The following is a 20,069-nucleotide window of genomic DNA, read 5'->3' as shown; positions in this document are numbered from 1 at the left end:
TGAAAAACATACAGCAGAAAACAAACCAAATGATCAACTGTTTCTATGGCGACCATCAAGTTTATATCATATATTATCAAGTATTTATCATATACAGGTTCACAATCTCTTATCCGAAAACCTTGGGACCAGACACTTCTCAGATTTCGGAATTTTTCGGATTTCGGAATGGAAGATTTTTAGCGTAGATTTTAACGTTTAACGGGTGGCTCAGAGGTAGAATGCTCGGCTCATGCCCGCAAGGTCACGAGTTTGCGCCTCGATCCTGGCAGTTAAAAATGTTCGGTTTACGGAGCTTTTCTGTTTTCGGAATTTCGGATAAAAGATTGTGAACCTGTACTTATTAAAAGTCTGATGTGTGTGTGTATGTGTGCGTATAAATGTGTGTGTATGTGTGGTTGTATATGTGGTTGGCTTTACTTCTTCGTAAAAACACTATGCGGTAACGATAACATTTTTACATATTCTGATTCACATTTTTCCCCTCTAGGCAGAGACCGTCTTCATTGAACATTTTATGCTTTATTTCTCGACTTATTCTCCACTTATTACTGATTAAAAGTTTAAAAGAATCAAAAGACTTTGAATTTAAAACGACCAGCTTCAACTGATGATGTCACAATGGCTCAGCTAGCAGTGATCAGCTTCACTGAAGATTTAATCCTATATTTCACGATTAAACACTCTGAACGTTTCACCTCTCTTGCGGGGGAGGGCGAATTGCTATTGCAACACGTAGGGGAAGTGCAATTGGAATTATTTTTATAGCCCACTGCTGAGGGAGGCAGGGGAGTGCTGGAATCTTATGTTCGGGAATGGCTTGAGTTGGAGGAACATGCCTCTCGTGGGGGCTACGGGTAGGGAACAGGTGTGTTGGGGGAGCAGACCCAACGGGTCTACACTTGGTCTAATTTTATACTAAAACTCTTCCCTTTGTTCTTGTGTCTGTGTGGGCCAGCGTTGTGTCAGCTTTCTGTCAATCTCCTTAATTCCTATCTTCTTCCAAACGCTAGGCCACAGCCTTCCCATTTTCATACATGCTACTGACATTTTCCCTGCGGATGCGATAAATATTTTCCCGTTGCGTTTCAACCTATATTTCCCAAGTTACTAATCTTTTAAAAACAGTTAAGAAAAAATTAAAGTTCTTCAAACTCACCCATTTTGAAGAAAAATATTTGGACTGACGTCACAATCCACTTGCATGCTCTGAGCGAGAGGGGCACTCCAGCACTCCAACCCACCTGGCCCTGCTGGGACCCATTCGGCTCTGCAGGCTCGACTCCGCTCGGCCCTGCTCGGCTCAGACCCGCTAAGCCCAGCTCCATCAGCTCCGCTCGAAGAGGTGAGGGAGGGATTGGAGGAGTGGAGAAGAGGAAATAAACCCTGGGGATAGTGGGGGAATTGAGGGAGAGTTATTCAAACGTAGACACTCCCGCTCTACCCGTTCCCTCTTTACCCCCCTCACCCGACTCCACCTCCCTCTCTCTCTCTCTGCCCCTCTCCCTCTCTACCCCCTCGCCCTTTTCCCTCTCTACCGCCTTCCCCCCCTCTATGCTCCTCTCCCTCTCTATCCCCCCTCCCTCTACCCTCCCTCTCTACCTCCTCACCTTCTCCCTCTACCCCCTCACTCTCAACCTCCCTCCTTCTCCCTCTCGACCCCCCTCCCTCCTACTCCCTCTACCCTCCCTCTCTACCCCCTCACTCTCTCCCTCTCTTGCCCTTCCCCCTTCCTCTATACCCCTCCCCCCCCCCCCCCCCTGTAGCCGCATATGTGCAGTTGGGGGCTAAGCGTGAGTGGATAGGGCAACATTCAAATCCTGGGTTGGAAGTTGCCCAAGAGAAATAAAAGGTGCTGCTCCTCCAATTTGCATTCGGCCTCACACTGACAGTGGAGCAGGCCCGGGACAAATAGGTCAGTTTTGGAATGGGAAAGGGAGTTAATTCATTGACCTGCTCCATTATAATACATTTGACATCAGCACTGCATTTGTAAAGGTCCCAGAACCTGACTGCTGTTAGACAAAGCTCCCAGGTTTAATATATTTAGATGAACAGTCTGCAGACTTCAATTTGGATTTGTGTCATGATTATAAAACAATAAATGGAAAATCAGTTTGAAGAGAACCATAGACCAGGTTCCAGAATGTGAATGGAAGCAAGAAGACGGGGAACTGATCTCTTATACTACAGACCTTGCAGCACCATCCACCTTTGATGCTGAGGATTCCAAGTGCCCCATGGTCACTTTGTGCCAAAGCCACTAGTCTACTGCAATATTTCAACATTGGATATTTTCCAAATTAGAATTGTCAGATTTACTCCACAGGTCAATGCTCCTGATCAGTAAACTATGTGCTTGATGGTGCAGGGAACCAGAGACAGGTGTTCAAATTCCTCTAAGGCATCTGTGGATTTAAATCTAACTACCGGTAACTAAATAAATCTGAAGAAAGGCCTTGATCCAAAATGTCACGTATCCACGTCTTCCAGAGATGCACAGTGTTGCAAAACCTTGTGTCGTTTTTGGTAAACCAGCACCTGCAGCTCCTTCTGTCTCTCTTTTAGTTAAATATGAATTAATATTAATTATAATATTAATATAATATCAAGGGGGTGGGGTTAGAGTGTGTGTGTGGGGGGACGGGTGGTTATGTGTGTGTGTGACACTGCAGGCCCCCCTTCCCCCTCCCCGCAACTGCGCGTTGAGGGGACGGGACCCAACGGGTCCCACTTGGTCTAGTCTAGACTAATTCTGTTTATATCATAAATTACCCAATAAATCATGTTTGGCAAACCTGTCAGTAAATTTTGAGGAGATTTTTGGAGAGTCAATAACGCTGAACTGGTTGATGTGATGTGTTTGGAGTTTGAGAGGATCTTTGAGTGGGTATCACAAAATATGTTATTTAACAACTAGTTGTACATGTTCAGTATTTCAGCAGCGTTGTCACTTATACCAGGTGCATTGCCATTTCAACTACCTGTAGCTCTGGAGTGGTAATAAAATTGAACCAGAGAACAAATCTCGGGGGTAAAGACAAGGACAAAATCTTGGTTGGGATTTATTTGCATTGCCCCGGCCCATTTTGGCAAATGCATCTCTATGTTTCTTGTTGGTAAGATGAGCCCTTGTGTTTTGTAGCACTGAAGAATTAGTGCACATCATGGTTATCCACGATATTTCTAATCAACATCAGTTCTGTAGGTCACAGATTTTACATTGTGCCTCAGGATACATCAAGCTATTACTTTTCCCCTCAAGGCATGGAGGAGTTTCCACTTCAAGAATAACTGGTCTGGTTTGGTACCAGGGAACAAGGAGGCTGCAGTGAGTGGTGGGCCTTGTCCGGTCTATCACAGGCACTGGCCTTCCCATGGTCAAAGGGGAGGGAGCAGAGAGGGTTCAGGAGTGCGGGGATGGGTTTGCAGGGAGAGGAGTGTGGATAATGCAGAGAGTGTTCAGGAGGGTGTGGTAGGAAACGGTTCACCATGGTTCAGGAACGTGAGGGGGTGTGAAGGGTGCAGTGGGTTTAGTTTAGTTTAGTTTAGAGATACAGGGCGGATACAAGCCCTTTGGCCCACTGAGTCCGCGCCGACCAGCGATCCCCGCACATTAACACTATCCTATACACACTGGGGACAATTTACACATACACCAAGCCAATTAACCTACAAACCTGTACGTCTTTAGAATGTGGGAGGAAACCAAAGATCTCAGAAAAAACCCACGCAGGTCACGGGAGAAAGTGCAAACTCCGTCCAAACAGCACCCGTAGTCAGGACTGTACCCGGGTCTCCGGCGCTGCAAGCGCTCTAAGGTAGCAACTCTACTGCTGTGCCACACAGGGGGCTGCTTCAAAAGGGCAAGTAATATCATCAAAGACCCGCACCTCCCTGGTCATGCTTTCATCTCGCTCCTACCATAAATGTATAGGAGCCTGAAAACGTGACCTCCGGGTTCAACAAAAGCTTCTTCGCAGCAACCATCAGAGTCTTGAAACTGCACAACACTAACCTACGCTACAATGGACTCTATTTTTGATTACATATGGACTTCAGTTTTGAACTATTATAGTCTGGTTACTTAGTCTTAATGATTATTCATTTATTATATTCTTGACTATTGTACATTGCAATTACATCAAGGGGCCTTTTCAGTCGGAACAAGTAAGAATTTTAATGTTTCATTGCCAGTACATATGAAATTAAACACTCGTGATTCTCATACATGTCGTTTAATTAGCTCTTGGATCTCCTGGTCATTCTCAGTGATAGTGTTTTCAGGGAAAGAAGCTATGCTGGACTTGGAGTTACACAAATTCTGAATTCTGTTGGTTGGACATTATCAGGTTGTCTGTGAGGTGCTGTCCAAGATAGGGTTTTTTTTGGCGATACTTTTGATGTTGATTTTCTTCCAATAGTGTTTTGCTGCTGCCACTGTTTTGGAATCTGTCTGATGGAAATAACAGTATAGATTAAAAATCGGCCAGTCAATCGGCCAGTCAATGGCGGAGAGGCATGCACTGTGGACGATCTCCACAGAGGCACAGATGTACTGGTTGTGGCAAAGCGATGGCAGAACGTCATCTGACACACGAGCGAAAAAAGTCAATGGGACTAGAGATTAGAGAAGAGCAAAAAATACTGAGTCAATACAGATGGATAATATGCGGCAGAACTGTACAGTTTTGGTGAAAACAGAGAAAACAAGTATTAGATCAAGTTTTCCCTTGCTACTGGCATGACCTAATCTACTGGGCATTTTCTCCAGTTCTGCTTATGAACGTTGTTCCCTTTTGGCTTATAGCATGGAATGCTAAGCATCAATCCAATGGGATAAAGCCCCATTTAACACAACAATTGAAGAACTGAAAGTGCTCTCTCAATATAGAATCCAAATATCAGTTAAATGAAAATGTCCTAAATCACACATATATCTCAGGAAATGATTCCCCAAAACCATTCCCCATCTTCCTGCAGTCGACAAACCTCACCAATTTCCAGCCTTTAACATCCTCTCCATGGACCGATAGATCTTATGGCTCTGTGTGTATACCCATATAATGCCAAATTGAAAAAGCATACTCACATACTCTCTCATTTTCTCTCTTTTGTTTTTTTTCTCACTTTTCCCTTTTTTTTCCTTTCCAAGGACTTTATTCAGCAAAATGCATAATACAGCGTACGAAAAGTACATTCAAAGGTTACAAAACATCAAGCATTCGTTATAGTACAATGGTGCAGTCATTATTTACAATGCTCTCGACCCCACGCGGCGGCCAGCGTTCACGGGAGGCCTCCAGCGTCCCCGTGGAAACCGTGTGTTCCCTTTCTAGGGACACGGGAGCACGAACATAGGCCTGGAAGAGGGGCAGGCAGCCGACTGGTGTGACCATCGACCGCCCGTTGCCTGGTCGAATGGCCATCTTGGCCAGGCCCAGGAGCAGACTGATGGGGAGGTCCCACCCCCCTGATCGGCTCGCCCCACTCCCTGCCTTGTGTCCAAACACCAGGATCGTGGGACTAAAATGCAACCAGAACTTGAACAGCCCCTTCAGATATTTGTACAACACTTGTTCTCACTCTCACTCTTTTTCTCTCCCCCTCTCCTTCCCCCCCCCCATAGAAACCCTGGCGTTGGCCTATCGGGGAGAGACCCTGTGTCTTACCTATCCCCGTCTAACTTCTGCAATTTATATCAAACTTAATTGATTTATTTTATAGTGCTCTAGTGCTAACAAATGCCTTTGTCCTGAAGCAGTAATTCTGTTTCTCTTTCCATAGATGTTGCCTGCCTGCTGAGCATTTCTAGAATTTACTGTTAATATATATTTTCCGACATCAGTTTTTTTTCATTTTTATATGCAAAAGCGCATCATTTCAAACTAGCGTTCCCTTGGTTATTTTTAGCCTCTGGTTTGAATGTAGTCAAACCACCTATTGTTGTTTTTTTTCCATTGGTGAGGCTTGCAGGTACACTCCCTTAAATAATTAACCATGGGTGTGACAGATTTGTTTTCCTCATTTTAACTCCCATTTGCATCCAGATTTTCGGTGGACGGACTACTCATTGGCATGATGGTTGGAAGGAGAGTCAAGGGTGTTTTTTGGACTGGAGACCAGTTTACTGATGGAGTGCCACAAGAATAGGCGCCACGCCCCTTGTTGCTCATCATTTATATGAATGATTTGGATGAGAACATACAAGACATTTGTTTTAACTAACCTCTGAAGGGAAAGCGATTAGTTAAAACAAATGTAAGTCCCTCGCAGTCAGAAACAGGTGAATTGATCATGGGGAACAAGGACATGGCGGACCAATTGAATGACTACTTTGGTTCCGTCTTCACTAAAGAAGACATAAATAATCTGCCGGAAATAGCAGGGGACTGCGGGTCAAAGGAGATGGAGGAACTGTGTGAAATCCAGGTTAGTCGGGAAGTGGTGTTAGGTAAATTGAATGGATTAAAGGCTGATAAATTCCCAGGGTCAGATAGGCTGCATCCCAGAGTACTTAAGGAAGTAGCTCCAGAAATAGTGGATGCATTAGTGATAATTTTTCAAAACTCTTTAGATTCTGGAGTAGTTCCTGAGGATTGGGGGGTAACTAATGTAACCCCACTTTTTAAAAAGGGAGGGAGAGAGAAAACGGGGAATTACAGATCAGTTAGTCTAACATCGGTAGTGGGGAAACTGCTAGAGTTAGTTATTAAAGATGGGATAGCAGAACATTTGGAAAGTGGTGAAATCATTGGACAAAGTCAGCATGGATTTACAAAAGGTAAATCATGTCTGACGAATCTTATAGAATGTTTCGAGGATGTAACTAGTAAAGTGGATAGGGGAGAACCAGTGGATGTGGTGTAGCTGGACTTCCAGAAGGCTTTCGACAAGGTCCCACATAAGAGATTAGTATTCAAACTTAAAGCACACGGTATTGGGGGTTCAGTATTGATGTGGATAGAGAACTGTCAGGCAAACAGGAAGGAAAGAGGAGGAGTAAACTGGTCCATTTCACAATGGCAGGCAATGACTAGTGGGGTACCGCAAGGCTCAGTTCAGGGACCCCAGCTATTTACAATATATATTAATGATTTGAACGAGGGAAATGAATGCAACTTCTCCAAATTTGCGGATCACACGAAGCTGGGGGGCAGTGTTAGCTGTGAGGAGTTGGGGAAGTCCAACACAAGGGGTCACAGTTTAAGGATAAGGGGGAAATCCTTTAGGACCGAGATGAGAAAAACATTTTTCACACAGAGAGTGGTGAATCTCTGGAATTCTCTGCCACAGTAGGTAGTTGAGGCCAGTTCATTGGCTATATTTAAGAGGGAGTTAGATGTTGCCCTTGTGGCTAAAGGGATCTGGGGGTTTGGAGAGAAGGCAGGTACGAGATACTGAGTTGGATGATCAGCCATGATCATATTGAATGGCAGTGCAGGCTCGAAGGGCCGAATGGCCTACTCCTGCACCTATTTTCTATGTTTCTATGTTTCTACATGGTTAATAGGTTTGCAGCTGACACTAAACTTTACTTTCCTTAAGCGATACAGCACGGAAACCTCTGCCGACTGAGTTGGCACTAACCAACGATCACTTTGTATACTTGCACTGTCCTACATACTAGGGAGAATTTACAATTTAACGTAAGAAAATTAACCTATAAACCTGCACGTCTTTGAAGAGTGGAAGGAAACCGGGCAGCCGGAGAAAACCCATGCGGTCGGTCACAGGGAGAACTCACAAACTCCGTACAGACACCACCTGTAGTCAGTTCTCTGGTGCTGTGAGGCAGCAACTCTACCACTGTGCTGCCCTAAAATAAGTGGTTTCCAAGTCAGTAAAGGAGGTTATCAATAATTACTATGAGATCTTGATCAGCTGTTTTAGTCAGTTGAGGAATGTCATATGGCGTTCAATTCAGATAAGTGCAAATTTTGGGAATCAAACCAGGGTACGACTTTCACAGTGAACAGTAGGGCCTTGGGAATGGTGTTGACCTAAGGAACCAAGAAGTACCAGTGAATAGTTCCTTCAAAGTGGCATTCCAGGTAGACAGGATGGACAAGAAGATGATGTTTGGCGCGCTGACGTTCATCAGTGAGGGCAATGAGTATACGAATTGTGACATTACAAGATACAAGATACAATTTATTTGTCATTTGGAACCCTTGAGGTCCAAACGAAATGCCGTTTCTGCAGCCATACATTACAAACAAATAGGCCCAAGACACAACATAATTTACATAAACATCCATCACATCGCTGTGATGGAAGGCCAAAAAACTTATCTCTCCACTGCACTCTCCCCTCCCCCCCCGATGTCAGAGTCAAAGTCAAAGCCCCCGGCTGGCGATGGCGATTGTCCCGCAGCCATTAAAGCCACGCCGGGTGATGCAAGGTCGCACACCGGGTCTTGATGTTAGAGCCCCCGGCGTACGCTCACAGAGTCCCGCGGCCATTAAAAGCCGCGCGGGGCGGTGCTGTAAGGCCACGCTCCAGGAGCTCTTCAACCCCGCAACTCGGGCGGGAGAAGTCACCGTTGCGGGAGCCCTGAAAAGCGGTCTCCCTCCAGGTCTCCTTCCAACATTATGTTGAAATTGTACAAGATGTTGGCAAGGCTGCACTTTTATTGCACAGTCTTGGTGACCCTCCTGTAGGAAAGACATCAAGCTGGAAAGACGATATATGAGAATGTTGCTCGGACTGGGGGGGCCTGATTTATAGGAAGTGGTAGGGCAGGCTAGAATTGTATTTCATGGTTTGTAGGAGAATAAGTGATGACATAAAATCATGAGAAACGTTGATACGGTGAATCGGTTTGTACTCGCTAGAATTTAGAAGATTGAGGGGGGATCTTATAGAAACTTACAAAATTCTTAAGGGGTTGGACAAGCTAGATGCAGGAAGATTGTTCCCGATGTTGGGGAAGTCCAGAACAAGGGGTCACAGTTTAAGGAAAAGGGGGAAATATTTTAGGACCGAGATGAGGAAAACATTTTTCACACAGAGAGTGGTGAATCTCTGGAATTCTCTGCCACAGAAGGTAGTTGAGGTCAGTTCATTGGCTATATTTAAGAGGGAGTTAGATGTGGCCCTTGTGGCTAAATTGATCAGGGGGTATGGAGAGAAGGCAGGTACAGGATACTGAGTTGGATGATCAGCCATGATCATATTGAATGGCGGTGCAGGCTCGAAGGGCCGAATGGCCTACTCCTGCACCTATTTTCTATGTTTCTATGAATGCACACAGTCCTTTTGGCATGGAAGAGCAATCGAGAAATTGAGGGCATAGGTGTTAGAAGGAACTGCAGATGCTGGTTTAAACCAAAGATAGACATAAAGTGCTGGAGTAACTCAGTGGGACAGGCAGCATCTCTGGAGAGAAGGAATGGGTGATGTTTCGACAAAACAAAAAGTAGATATTTTAATTAAATACAAATTTGTGATACTTCTATTGTAATCAATTATATTGGTCAGTGTCACATGAAATGGATCAAGATAATGGGACCAGTTCTTAAAATGTTTCCTAAATAATGTTTAACGGGAGTATAACAGCATCAACAGAAGTCAACATCTATCTGAACATGTGAAGTATCTTGCCGATTTTAGAGCAACACAGAATAATAATAGAACAGTACAAACAAGGAATAGACACTTTGGCTCATAACATCTGCACAAATTGATGCAAATCTACACTAATTCTGCACAATATCTATATCCCTATATTCTCTGGTTGTTTTCTATGTCTGTCTAAAGGCTTGCTACAGTATCTGTTTCTCCACTTTTTCTAGCAATGGGCTTCAGGCTCCTTTAGTTTAGATTTAGTTTGAATCTCCTTTAAGATTTTCCCTTTCACCTTTAAATTACGACCTCCAGTATTTGATATTTCCATATTGGGCAAATAGCTCTGACCATCTCATTTATGATATATAATTTTGCATTCTTCTATCAGATCTCTCCTCTGCCTCTGCTCCAGTGTTAACAATCCAAGTTTGTCCAACCTACCCTTATAGTTCACTGTCTTCAATCAAAACATGGTCTTCTGCATCTTCTCCAAAGCTTCCATGTCCATTCTGTAATGCAGTGACCAGAAATTAACAAAATACTCCAAATGCATCCTAACTAGATTTTATACAGCTGCAACATAACTTGCCAAATTTTATACTCAATGCCATGACTGATGCAGGCAAATATGTCATTATCCTTCCTTTATTTCACTATACAACTGTGTTGTCACTTTCAGGGAGTTGTGAGATTGCACCCCAAGATATCTCTGTGTGTCTCTGCTGGCAAGGGTCCTGTATTTACAGTACAAATTCCTCTTGCATTAGACCACTAAATATGCATCAATCAACAATCCCCATCTATAATTTTTCTGCCCCAATTTCCAATAGATCTCTAACTGGCTGTATCCATTGAAAACATACTAAGTAGACCCCCTACATTTTGATCCAAGTAAATTTATTATATCACAAACCGCATGGGACATAGCACCGAACGTTGCAGAAGGGGGAAAGGGGTAACTAGAGAGAGTGGGACCTCTCAGGAATCAAAGCGGTCACCTCTGTGTGGAGCCACAGGAGATGGGCAAGGTCCTAAATGAGTATTTCTCCTCTGTATTTACCGAGGAGAAAGACTGTTGGACGGAGGAAAATTGTGGGAGCCCTGGTTGAAATTTACGAATCATCCTCAAATACAGGAGAGGTGCCGGATATTGGAGGGTGGCAAATGTTGTGCCTCTTTTCAAGAAGGGCTGCAGGGAAAATGCTGGGAACTATAGGCCGGTGAGCTTAACATCTGTAGTTGGTAAGTTACTGGAGAGTATTCTGAGGGATATATTCCGAGGCATTTTGATGGGCAAGGACTGATTAGGGATAGTCAGCATTGCTTTGTATGTGGGAGGTTGATGGAAGGAGTGGGTCACCTCACAAACTACTGATTTACTCACCCGATCAACCACCAACTGCTCTGAATGTGGAAGAGATTGTAGTTCAATTTTCAGCCCAACCAATACGTTCAGTCTGAAGAAGGGTCTTGATCCAAAATGTCACCCGTTCCTTCTCTCCAGAGATGCTGCCTGATCCACTGAGTTACTCCAGCTTTTTGTGTCTAACTTCGGTTTAAACCAGCATCTGCAGTTCCTTCCTCCCTATTTCCTAGTATTTGATGACATGCCAAATCTCTTTAAACTTCCAATGAAGAAGAAATGCTGGTGCGCTTTCTTCATGATCGGGCCCAGTCTATGTGTCTATGTGTATAAGATGTTGGTGAGGCCGCGTTTAGAATATTGTGTTCAGTTTTGGGCACCATGTTATAGGAAAGATATTGTCAAGCTCGAAAGTGTTCAGAAAGTGCCCCCCCCCATGTCCAATCTTCCTCTGTCCTTTGGACCTTCCATAAAACCCACCTCTTAATTGCTTCAGGCATTAATCCTTTAGTTTATGTTAAATATTGCTCTTTTAAGGGCTAATTATGAACACTAGTTATAATGTGCGTTATCAAATGTCCAGAGCAAGTATTGTCCAATCTGTGTTGTCCAACTAAAAATACAAATTGAATAGTGGACATTGTTGTAAGGGATATGAACTAAAACTTGTTTCATTTCCTTCTTCACAGGAAAAATCAAAACCCAGTGAACCTGGTAAGGTGGAAGCTGCTAAACCAATGAGCTCAACGAGTAAGGTAAGTTTAGCTGCATTGTAAGTCTTGCACGGTGAATCATAAAATTAGATCATACTATTGTTTTTTCCAACAATAAGAAAACATTCAATAATCACACCACCTTCAACATGACCAGTCACATCCTTCCATCCCCACCCCTTTCTGCTTTTGTAGACATCACTCTCTCTACAATTCCTTGGTTCGCTCTCCCACTCCTGCCCAATCCACCCTCTCCACAGGCAATTTCCTTTGCAACTGCAGGAGATGTAACACCTGTCCTTACATCTCCTCTCTTACTTCGACCCAGCAGCCCTATCAGATGAGACAGAAGTTCACATGCACCCCTTCCAACTGTGTCTATTGCATCGGTGCTCCTGAAATCTCCATTACATCATCGACACCAAGTTTAGACTAGTCAACTGTTTTGTTTAGCACTTGCACTCGGTCTATCAAGGCCTAGTGGAGCTCTTGGTTGCTAACCATTTTATGTCTCTTCCTATTCCCAAACATTCCCAAAATTTCAGTCCTTGGATTCCTCCATTGTTAAAATGAAGCCACATTCCTCACTCTCACTAAACACGCCAGGCACAAGTTTTCTTGCTCATTCTAACATCACAGGAGCGTTTGATTCCACATTCCCTTTAAATTCGTTAGGGCCCTGTTTTTTTAAGTTCCCTGTAAATTCACCGTCTAATTGAATTATTTTATACTTCTGGGTAACTTCTTAAAATAAATTAATACAAAGTCTGCTGATATATTAATATGAAGAATATAATAATCTAGAACATCCGCAAGTCCTGGATCACCAAACTCCTCAGGCTGCCAAAAAGGATTTATTAAAGCTATAATATTGGTACACTCTAAATTGTTATAATGAGCACATTCAAAATATCTAGTTCCTAAAACTTTGCGCAGCCAGCAAAATCTAAGTTAAAATAAATAACATGAAGAGGATTCCACAGAGGGCGTTAGGATGGTACAAATCTAAATGTTTTATCTTCCACAGATTTAATTCCTTTAGCGTTGATATCAATGGTGGAGTGATCATTTTTATTAGGCAATGGGAATTGTTTGTGATAGCAAAGTGTGTGAATGATTACACAAAAGGAGAGCACTCTGTACTAACTCCACCCATCTTGCTTTATCAGAAGCTATCCACCATACACACACAGCTGCTGGGGAGTTTCCAATTTGTCCTTTAAGTAATAGGCAGATTTTGTTCTGTATATTTGTGAAAAACATCTCAAAATTGTCAGCAAAAAAAAAAAATCTGGGGCTCTGCACAAATCAGACTGGTGGTTGACTGTGTGGCTGTGAAGTCACATATCAGTGGTCCAGATCTGTTGGGCTTCACAAACTGATGGCCATATTTTGGAGTTGTATTTGCTAATGGAATATGATTGTTTGTCCCGCAGTCACCCAAAGGGGTGTGGTCCAATTTATTTTAAATACATCAATGTAGACAACATAATTTGGTCTCCTAATTTGGGGAAGGACATCCTTGTGATTGTGGCAGTGCAGCGTAGGTTCACGAGATTGATCCCTGGGATGGCAGGACTGTCATATGAGGAAAGATTGAAAAGACTAGGCTTGTATTCACTGGAGTTTAGAAGGATGAGGGAGGATCTAATAGAAGCATAAAATTATTAAAGGACTGAACAAGCTAGATGCAGGAAAAATGTTCCCAATGTTGGGCGAGTCCAGAACCAGGGGCCATAGTCTTAGAATAAAGGGGAGGCCATTTAAGACTGAGGTGAGAAAAAACTTTTTCACTCGGAGAGTTGTGAATTTATGGAATTCCCTGCCACAGAGGACAGTGGAGGCCAAATCACTGGATGGATTTAAGAGAGAGTAGGATAGAGCTCGAGGGGCTAGTGGAGTCAAGGGATATGGGGAGAAGGCAGGCACAGGTTATTGATTGGGGACGATCAGCCATGATCACAATGAATGGCGGAGCTGGCTCGAAGGGACGAATGGCCTCCTCCTGCACCTATTTTCTATGTTTCTATGTTTCTAACATGCAAATAAAGCTATATTTAAGATGCTTAATGATTCTACCTGCCTCTTTTTCTAATTTCTATTTCTATTGTAAATACAGCTGCATTAACTGTTGAAGGAATGTAGTTCATTTGTCATCTATAACTTTCCTATGATCCTGTAAATTGCCTCGGGAATGAATATTGTGACGAACTACTGCATTACCCAGTATGATACTGGGTCCATAATCAGTGTTTAAGAAGGAACTGCAGATGCTGGAAAATCGAAGGTACACAAAAATGCTGGAGAAACTCAGCGGGTGCAGCAGCATCAATGGAGCGAAGGAAATAGGCAACGTTTCCGCCCGAAACGTTGCCTATTTCCTTCGCTCCATAGATGCTGCTGCACCCGCTGAGTTTCTCCAGCATTTTTGTGTACCTTCCATAATTAATGGCAGTGATTTTCTTTTGTGGTAGTGATTAGTGACAGTGATTTTCTTGCAAGAGAGAGCTAGATCGGGCTCTTAAAAATAGCGGAGTCCGGGGATATGGGGAGAAGGCAGGAATGGGGTACTGATTGGAGATGATCAGCCATGATCGCATTGCATGGCGGTGCTGGCTCGAAGGGCCAAATGGCCTACTCCTGCACCTATTGTCTATAGTGTGTACATTTCTACCATATAATTAAAAAAATGCTTTGTTATTTTTACTGAGGTTCATCATTTTCAACAGGGAACCAAAGGACATTACGTGTTTGAAAACGCACTTCCAAAGTCATTGAAAAATATATTAAAGCTAGGAACCTGAGATGTCTTGAGAATCAATCAGCCAGTAAAACAATTAATAAATATTAATAAATCAATGTAACCTGTTTTCTATTATATTTTTAATTAAGAAATTAATTAATTATAGGATCTAACAATTTCCTCCCTAAACTGGTATTTAAAAATGAGGTGTGGTGAGGAGAGCTTCAATGCCTTCTGCACGAGACAAGACTACTTAAAATCTAGTTTACTGTCAGCCCTTTATTGAAATGGGAATAATCCATGTTCAGAGCAGTAAATCAGAAATGTAATTCCATTGTTAACATTTTTAAAGATGAATGCAAGAAAATTAGTTGTCAATACTTTTCCAATTGCTAATACAATTCTGCTGAGTTCTCAGTCAATTGGCTCTGGAAGACTGACAACTAGACAAAATTGACAATTTTCAATGTTTTCGCCTGTAGAATCTGAAAAGTTGTTTTTAAGGTTCAGTATCCAATTATGAGGAGCAGCAGATATGTTGAATTTTAATTCCCTTTCATTGTTGATAAAATTGACCCTGACGAACTCGATTAGCTGCATTCCTCCAGAAGTCTCTGAAGCAGCAAAGTTGACTGCAGGCTCTGTTCTGGGTGTAGCTCTGGCACTGTGAATCACTGTTTACACCTTTTGTTGAAGGCGATCTTGAGAAATGACATTGGATAGTGTGAACAATCACCAACAATGATTTATTATTTTATATCCATATGTTTAAACCTCTGTTACGATAAAATAAATTATTATTTTGGTCTTTTATCTATAATTCTCATTTTAGAATTGCACCCATTCACTCATTGACCAGGTAATCTTCTCCTTAATGTCACCCCAGCTTTACTGTCAGAGACATCTCCCTCGCTAAGTCTTCTTTATGTCCTTTCCATTTCTGAGGAAGGGTTCTTGACCTGAAATGTTTGCTTCCTGATAGATGCAGCCTGACTTGCTGAGTATTTCCAGCACTTTTTGTCCTTTATTTTTGTGTTTGCTCCTTCCACGTATCGATCACATGTCTGGTCATGTTCAAAATCGAGAGAGCTAATGGAAAAAAAGTCTTGCAATTTCCAGAGGGCGAGTGAAAAACTCATTTGCCTAACCTTGAGCATGCGTTCTCTCAGACCAGTGTGCATAGGGTGAAAAAATATACTTGGCTTTGACACGAGAAAAAATTGCTCTTGCATGTATCAGCTTTCCAGCAAAGCACAGAATAAATATCTTGCGACATCCCAAAAGATAATTACCAATCTTCCTAATGAGGCAGAGGAACACAGGAGAACCTTAAAAATTGAATTAATCTTAATTTAATTTTTGGGCAACGTTTTTTGCCTTCTACATAAGAGAATGATAGTCCAAACCTTTAAGTTTAAGAATGAACTGCACATGATGGAAAACCGATGGTAGACAAAAATGCTGGTGAATCTCAGCAGGGTGAAGCCACATCCATGGAGGGAAGGAAATAGGCGATGATTCGGGTCGAGACCCTTCTTCAGTCTGAAGATGGGTCTTGACCCGAAATGTCGCCTATTTCCTTCGCTCCATAGATGCTGCCTCACCCTGTTGAGATTCTCCAGCATTTTAGTCTACGTCCAAACTTTTAAGATCGCTTGCTTTAAAAAAAAAAATCTGGATATGAATTTTACGCAATTTTCCATATGTTCATGGATATGCTCATGGATGTGAATCACAACACCCAATTTGGGAAGGTGTTTGTCTGGCATTGGGTGGAAGAGGAGGAACTGTTGTGGTGCCAAGCATCAACAAAGTTGCATGATGCGTTCTGTCAGAGGGCTCTGCATGCACATGTTCAGGCAGGGCGTGGCACTTGGAATCTGGAAGAGCAGAGCTCCAGTTATACTCACAAGTGTACGGAGGTTAATGCTGCAGATAGGGATTGGAAAAGAAGTAGATTCTTGGAGGAAAAAAAAGTGAATTGTGTTACAATATAAAGTTTCTCCATCATCCTTCAGAGTATGGAGTTAATTGTTTTGAAAATAAGCCATTTTATCAGCCTTGAAAGGTAGGAAAAATGATTGTATGCTTTCTTACTAATTTCAATTGCGAGGCTTTCAGGTCAGGAGAGTGGTTATTTGAGTACTTAAGCATTTGTAAATTTTGCATTTTAACTTTAGTGTAAAAGGATCTGCCCACCTACAAAACTTTATATTTGGTATTCCCACCGGAATTTTCATCAGGTTGAACTTCACGAGGGACACCAAACTACATGATTGTAGATTATTGTGATGATGACGGACGTGGTATGTTGTTGAGGCTGAATTTCTATTGCCTGGGCATGTTGGTAAAAGAGTTGATTTATAATGGGAGCAGCCTGTGACTCGGAACCTGCGTCTATATACGTTAGTGCTTAGATGAAATGTTTAAAAATCACTGCAGGGAATTCTATGATGTAATCTCTCAGATGGTTTCGCAGTTAAGAGAAAACTTTAGTTTGAGTCTAGCCATTTTTCTTATATAAGAGTTGCAGTGTAAGACCATGTTAGGAATGATTACACAACATAAAACTCTTGGTGGTGTTCATTCTCTGCATTTGCATAGATTCACCAGCTTGCTTCCAGTTCTTTCAGCACTTGACTCATGGTTTCTTCCATCACCATCAACAACCCAGCCCAGCTTGACCTCACCAATTCTTTACATTCACACCTGGAGCCCATTTTGACCCTCCCAGCACTTCTCCCTATCCCATTTTTTATCTGACCCACCTAAGAACGTCACAGAGCCACCCTCAATCCTTTAGTAACCAGCAGGATGCTCCTCAGCTTCTTCCCGCAGGCTATAAGACTGATAAACGGACTTTGCCCCCTGCCAAAGTATCGCGCACCAACCACCAACCTGGACACACTGCAGCAGAGCCACTGTCGTGCCGCTGCCGATCGGAACGCCTGTTGATGTTTAGTAGAGAGTAGAGTGTTCAATTTGTTCATGATATATGTATTTTTATTTCTATTTATTTTTTACTGCACACTGAATGGACACTGGTTGAGCAACGTTTTTTTGTTTCCTCTGGGTATGTGAGTACTCAGGAAAATGACAATAAAGATATACTTGATACTTGATACCTGATACTCGATTTCACTATAGCCGGAGTCAGATTATTTTAGTTGAGAGATACACCGCGAAAACAGGCCCTTCCGACACACTGGGTCCGCGCCGACCAGCAATCCCCGCACATTAACACTATCCTATACCCACTAGGGACAATTTTTACATTTTATACCAAGCCAATTAACCCACATACCTGTGCGTCTTTGGAGTGTGGGAGGAAACCGAAGATCTTGGAGAAAACCCACACAGGTCATGGGGAGAACGTACAAACTCCGTACAGACTTCACTCATAGTCAGGATCGAACCCGGGTCTCTGGCGCTGCATTTGCTGTTAGGCAGCAACTTTACTGCTGCACCACAGTTTCAATTGTGTCTGATTATAATGATCTTGTGCCCCACCTTGTCGGCAAGCTTCACAGAGACAGCACTACAACACAATCAAATCAGACCACTCTATATTTGCCTTGACTGATTTATTGTCCACATCATCTTATTCAGTATAATTGCCCTGTTTTGTACTTGGTTTAAGCAGGACACCTGTGTTTGAAGTTAACTTGCCCAACCGTGAATCTTTACTTGCACACTCAATTGAAAGGTTAGTCGTTCATGTTAAAAAGAATAAAATAATAATGAGAATAGAGTGATAGAAGCAAATATCAGAAGAGAAAAATGAAATAAAATAGACAATAGACAATAGGTGCAACATTAGGCCATTCGGTCCTTCGAGCCATTCAATGTGATCATGGCTGATCGTTCACAATCAATAAGTACCCTGTTCCTGCCTTCTCCCCATATCCCCTGACTCCGCTATCTTTAAGAGCCCTATCTAGCTCTCTTGAAAGTATCCAGAGAACCAGTCTCCACCGCCCTCTGAGGCAGAGAATTCCACAGACTCACAACTCTCTGTGTGAAAAAGTGTTTCCTCATCTCCGTTCTGAATGGCCTACCCCTTAATCTTAAACTGTGGCCCCTGATTCTGAACTCCCCCAACATCGGGAACATGTTTCCTGCCTCGAGCGTGTCCAAACCCTTAATAATCCTATATGTTTCAATAAGATTCCCTCTCATCCTTCTAAATTTCAGAGTATGCAAGCCCAGCCACATTCTCTCAGCATATGACAGTCCCGCCATCCTTGGGAATTAATCTTAATCCAGCCTTTATTTCTTTTGGGTTTTTTCCCCCTCTGTGTACCTAATTTGACATGACACTTCCCAGTCCCTCTTCTGATTATTCCTCAGTCCTTTAATTAAATTAATCATGGAAATACACAATTAGTGCCGACTCTCCAAATTGCTAAAATGCCTCAATGTCCAGCAAATTCTGGCTTTTATGTTTTTGAAGGCAAGAGAGGCAAATAGGCAACAGGGAAAAATTCAATTGATGTAGGGCACGAAATTGTGGTGAGTGATTGCCAGGATGGATGTGAAAGAAAGAGGATTAATTATCTCATGTTGCGCGACAATCTTAACATATTAGCATCATACACCTTATAATCCATATTACATTTCCTACATTCAACAGGGTCAAGCACCTTCCGTTACATTTAGGTGTGATTCTGACTTAAAGATATTTAGTTATAATTTTGCGTATAGTAGTTTCATAGTAGTAGTTCCAGAGTAGTTCCAGAGGGTCGTTGAGGCCAGTTCATTGGCTATATTTAAGAGGGAGTTAGATGTGGCATTTGTAGCTAAAGGGATCAGGGGGTATGGAGAGAAGGCAGGTACAGGATGCTGAGTTGGATGATCAGCCATGATCATATTGAATGGCGGTGCAGGCTCGAAGGACCGAATGGCCTACTCCTGCACCTCTGTTCTATGTTTCTATGTTTCTATATATAATTGGCTCCTCTGCCAAGCACAAGCACCAAATTATAAATGCTTCTTTCTGATTTTTAGAGCTAACATTCCAATTTTCTCTATTCTAGTCATCAGTAAAACCAGGAGCAGCAGCAACGCAAAAGTCTGCAGACTCATGCAAGGTAAGAACAGTCATTGCACATGCATAATTAACAATTAAAATTGAATCTGAATTGAATCTGAATCTGAATCTGAATAATTAACATTGTTGCATCTCCGTGATATAAAACTATTTTAGAAGATCTATATTTGGAAACCACACATGAAAGAATCAGGGCGGGAAGTTGTCATTTAGGAAATCTTACAGGCAACATATTCTTTGACACCATAACTATGTGCATTTCAGTTCCCTGCTGGTCACAACAACTGGAAATCTAGAAAGAAATTTGCAACTGAATTGTTCCCACGGGTAATCAATACCTAACCTGAAATCCACTCAAATCCACTGAAAGCCTTCTCTGCTCCCTTTAAAGAGATGAATATAGTTTGTTTTTTTATAACGTCAGTTTGCTTCCCCAATATTATGTACTAGCACCAATGTTAATGACTGCATGCCAAAATTGGAACAACTGTGACTGGACAGGAAATGTCCACTTTTGACATACTACCTTTAATGATGGCTGGAGAAGAAAGGGGACTATTAGAATGACTTTACCTTTTCTACCTTTCTGTCCTGGGCCTCCTCCATGGCTAGAGTGAGGCCCACCGTAAA

At 42.4% G+C, this 20,069-nt stretch overlaps 1 protein-coding gene across 14 annotated transcripts in view; it reads left to right on the top strand.

The window, feature by feature from the left end:
* The window catches only part of cast (calpastatin), a 143,292-nt gene that overhangs the window by 46,782 nt on the left and 76,441 nt on the right, over positions 1 to 20,069 (top strand). For 13 of the 14 annotated variants that reach the window (XM_055633299.1, XM_055633303.1, XM_055633308.1 and 10 more), the window contains exons 3-4: positions 11,623 to 11,688; positions 19,426 to 19,479. In XM_055633299.1, coding sequence (XP_055489274.1) covers positions 11,623 to 11,688; positions 19,426 to 19,479 — 120 coding nt within the window. Of the gene's footprint in view, positions 1 to 11,622; positions 11,689 to 16,275; positions 16,458 to 19,425; positions 19,480 to 20,069 lie in introns of those variants that run through there. The other variant, XM_055633304.1, reaches the window with a different exon arrangement.

Source organism: Leucoraja erinacea, chromosome 3, assembly GCF_028641065.1.
Source record: "Leucoraja erinacea ecotype New England chromosome 3, Leri_hhj_1, whole genome shotgun sequence".
Classification (NCBI taxonomy): Eukaryota; Metazoa; Chordata; class Chondrichthyes; order Rajiformes; family Rajidae; genus Leucoraja; species Leucoraja erinaceus.
The sequence above is the reverse complement of the archived record's forward strand: the minus strand, read 5'-3'. Positions and strand labels throughout refer to the sequence as shown.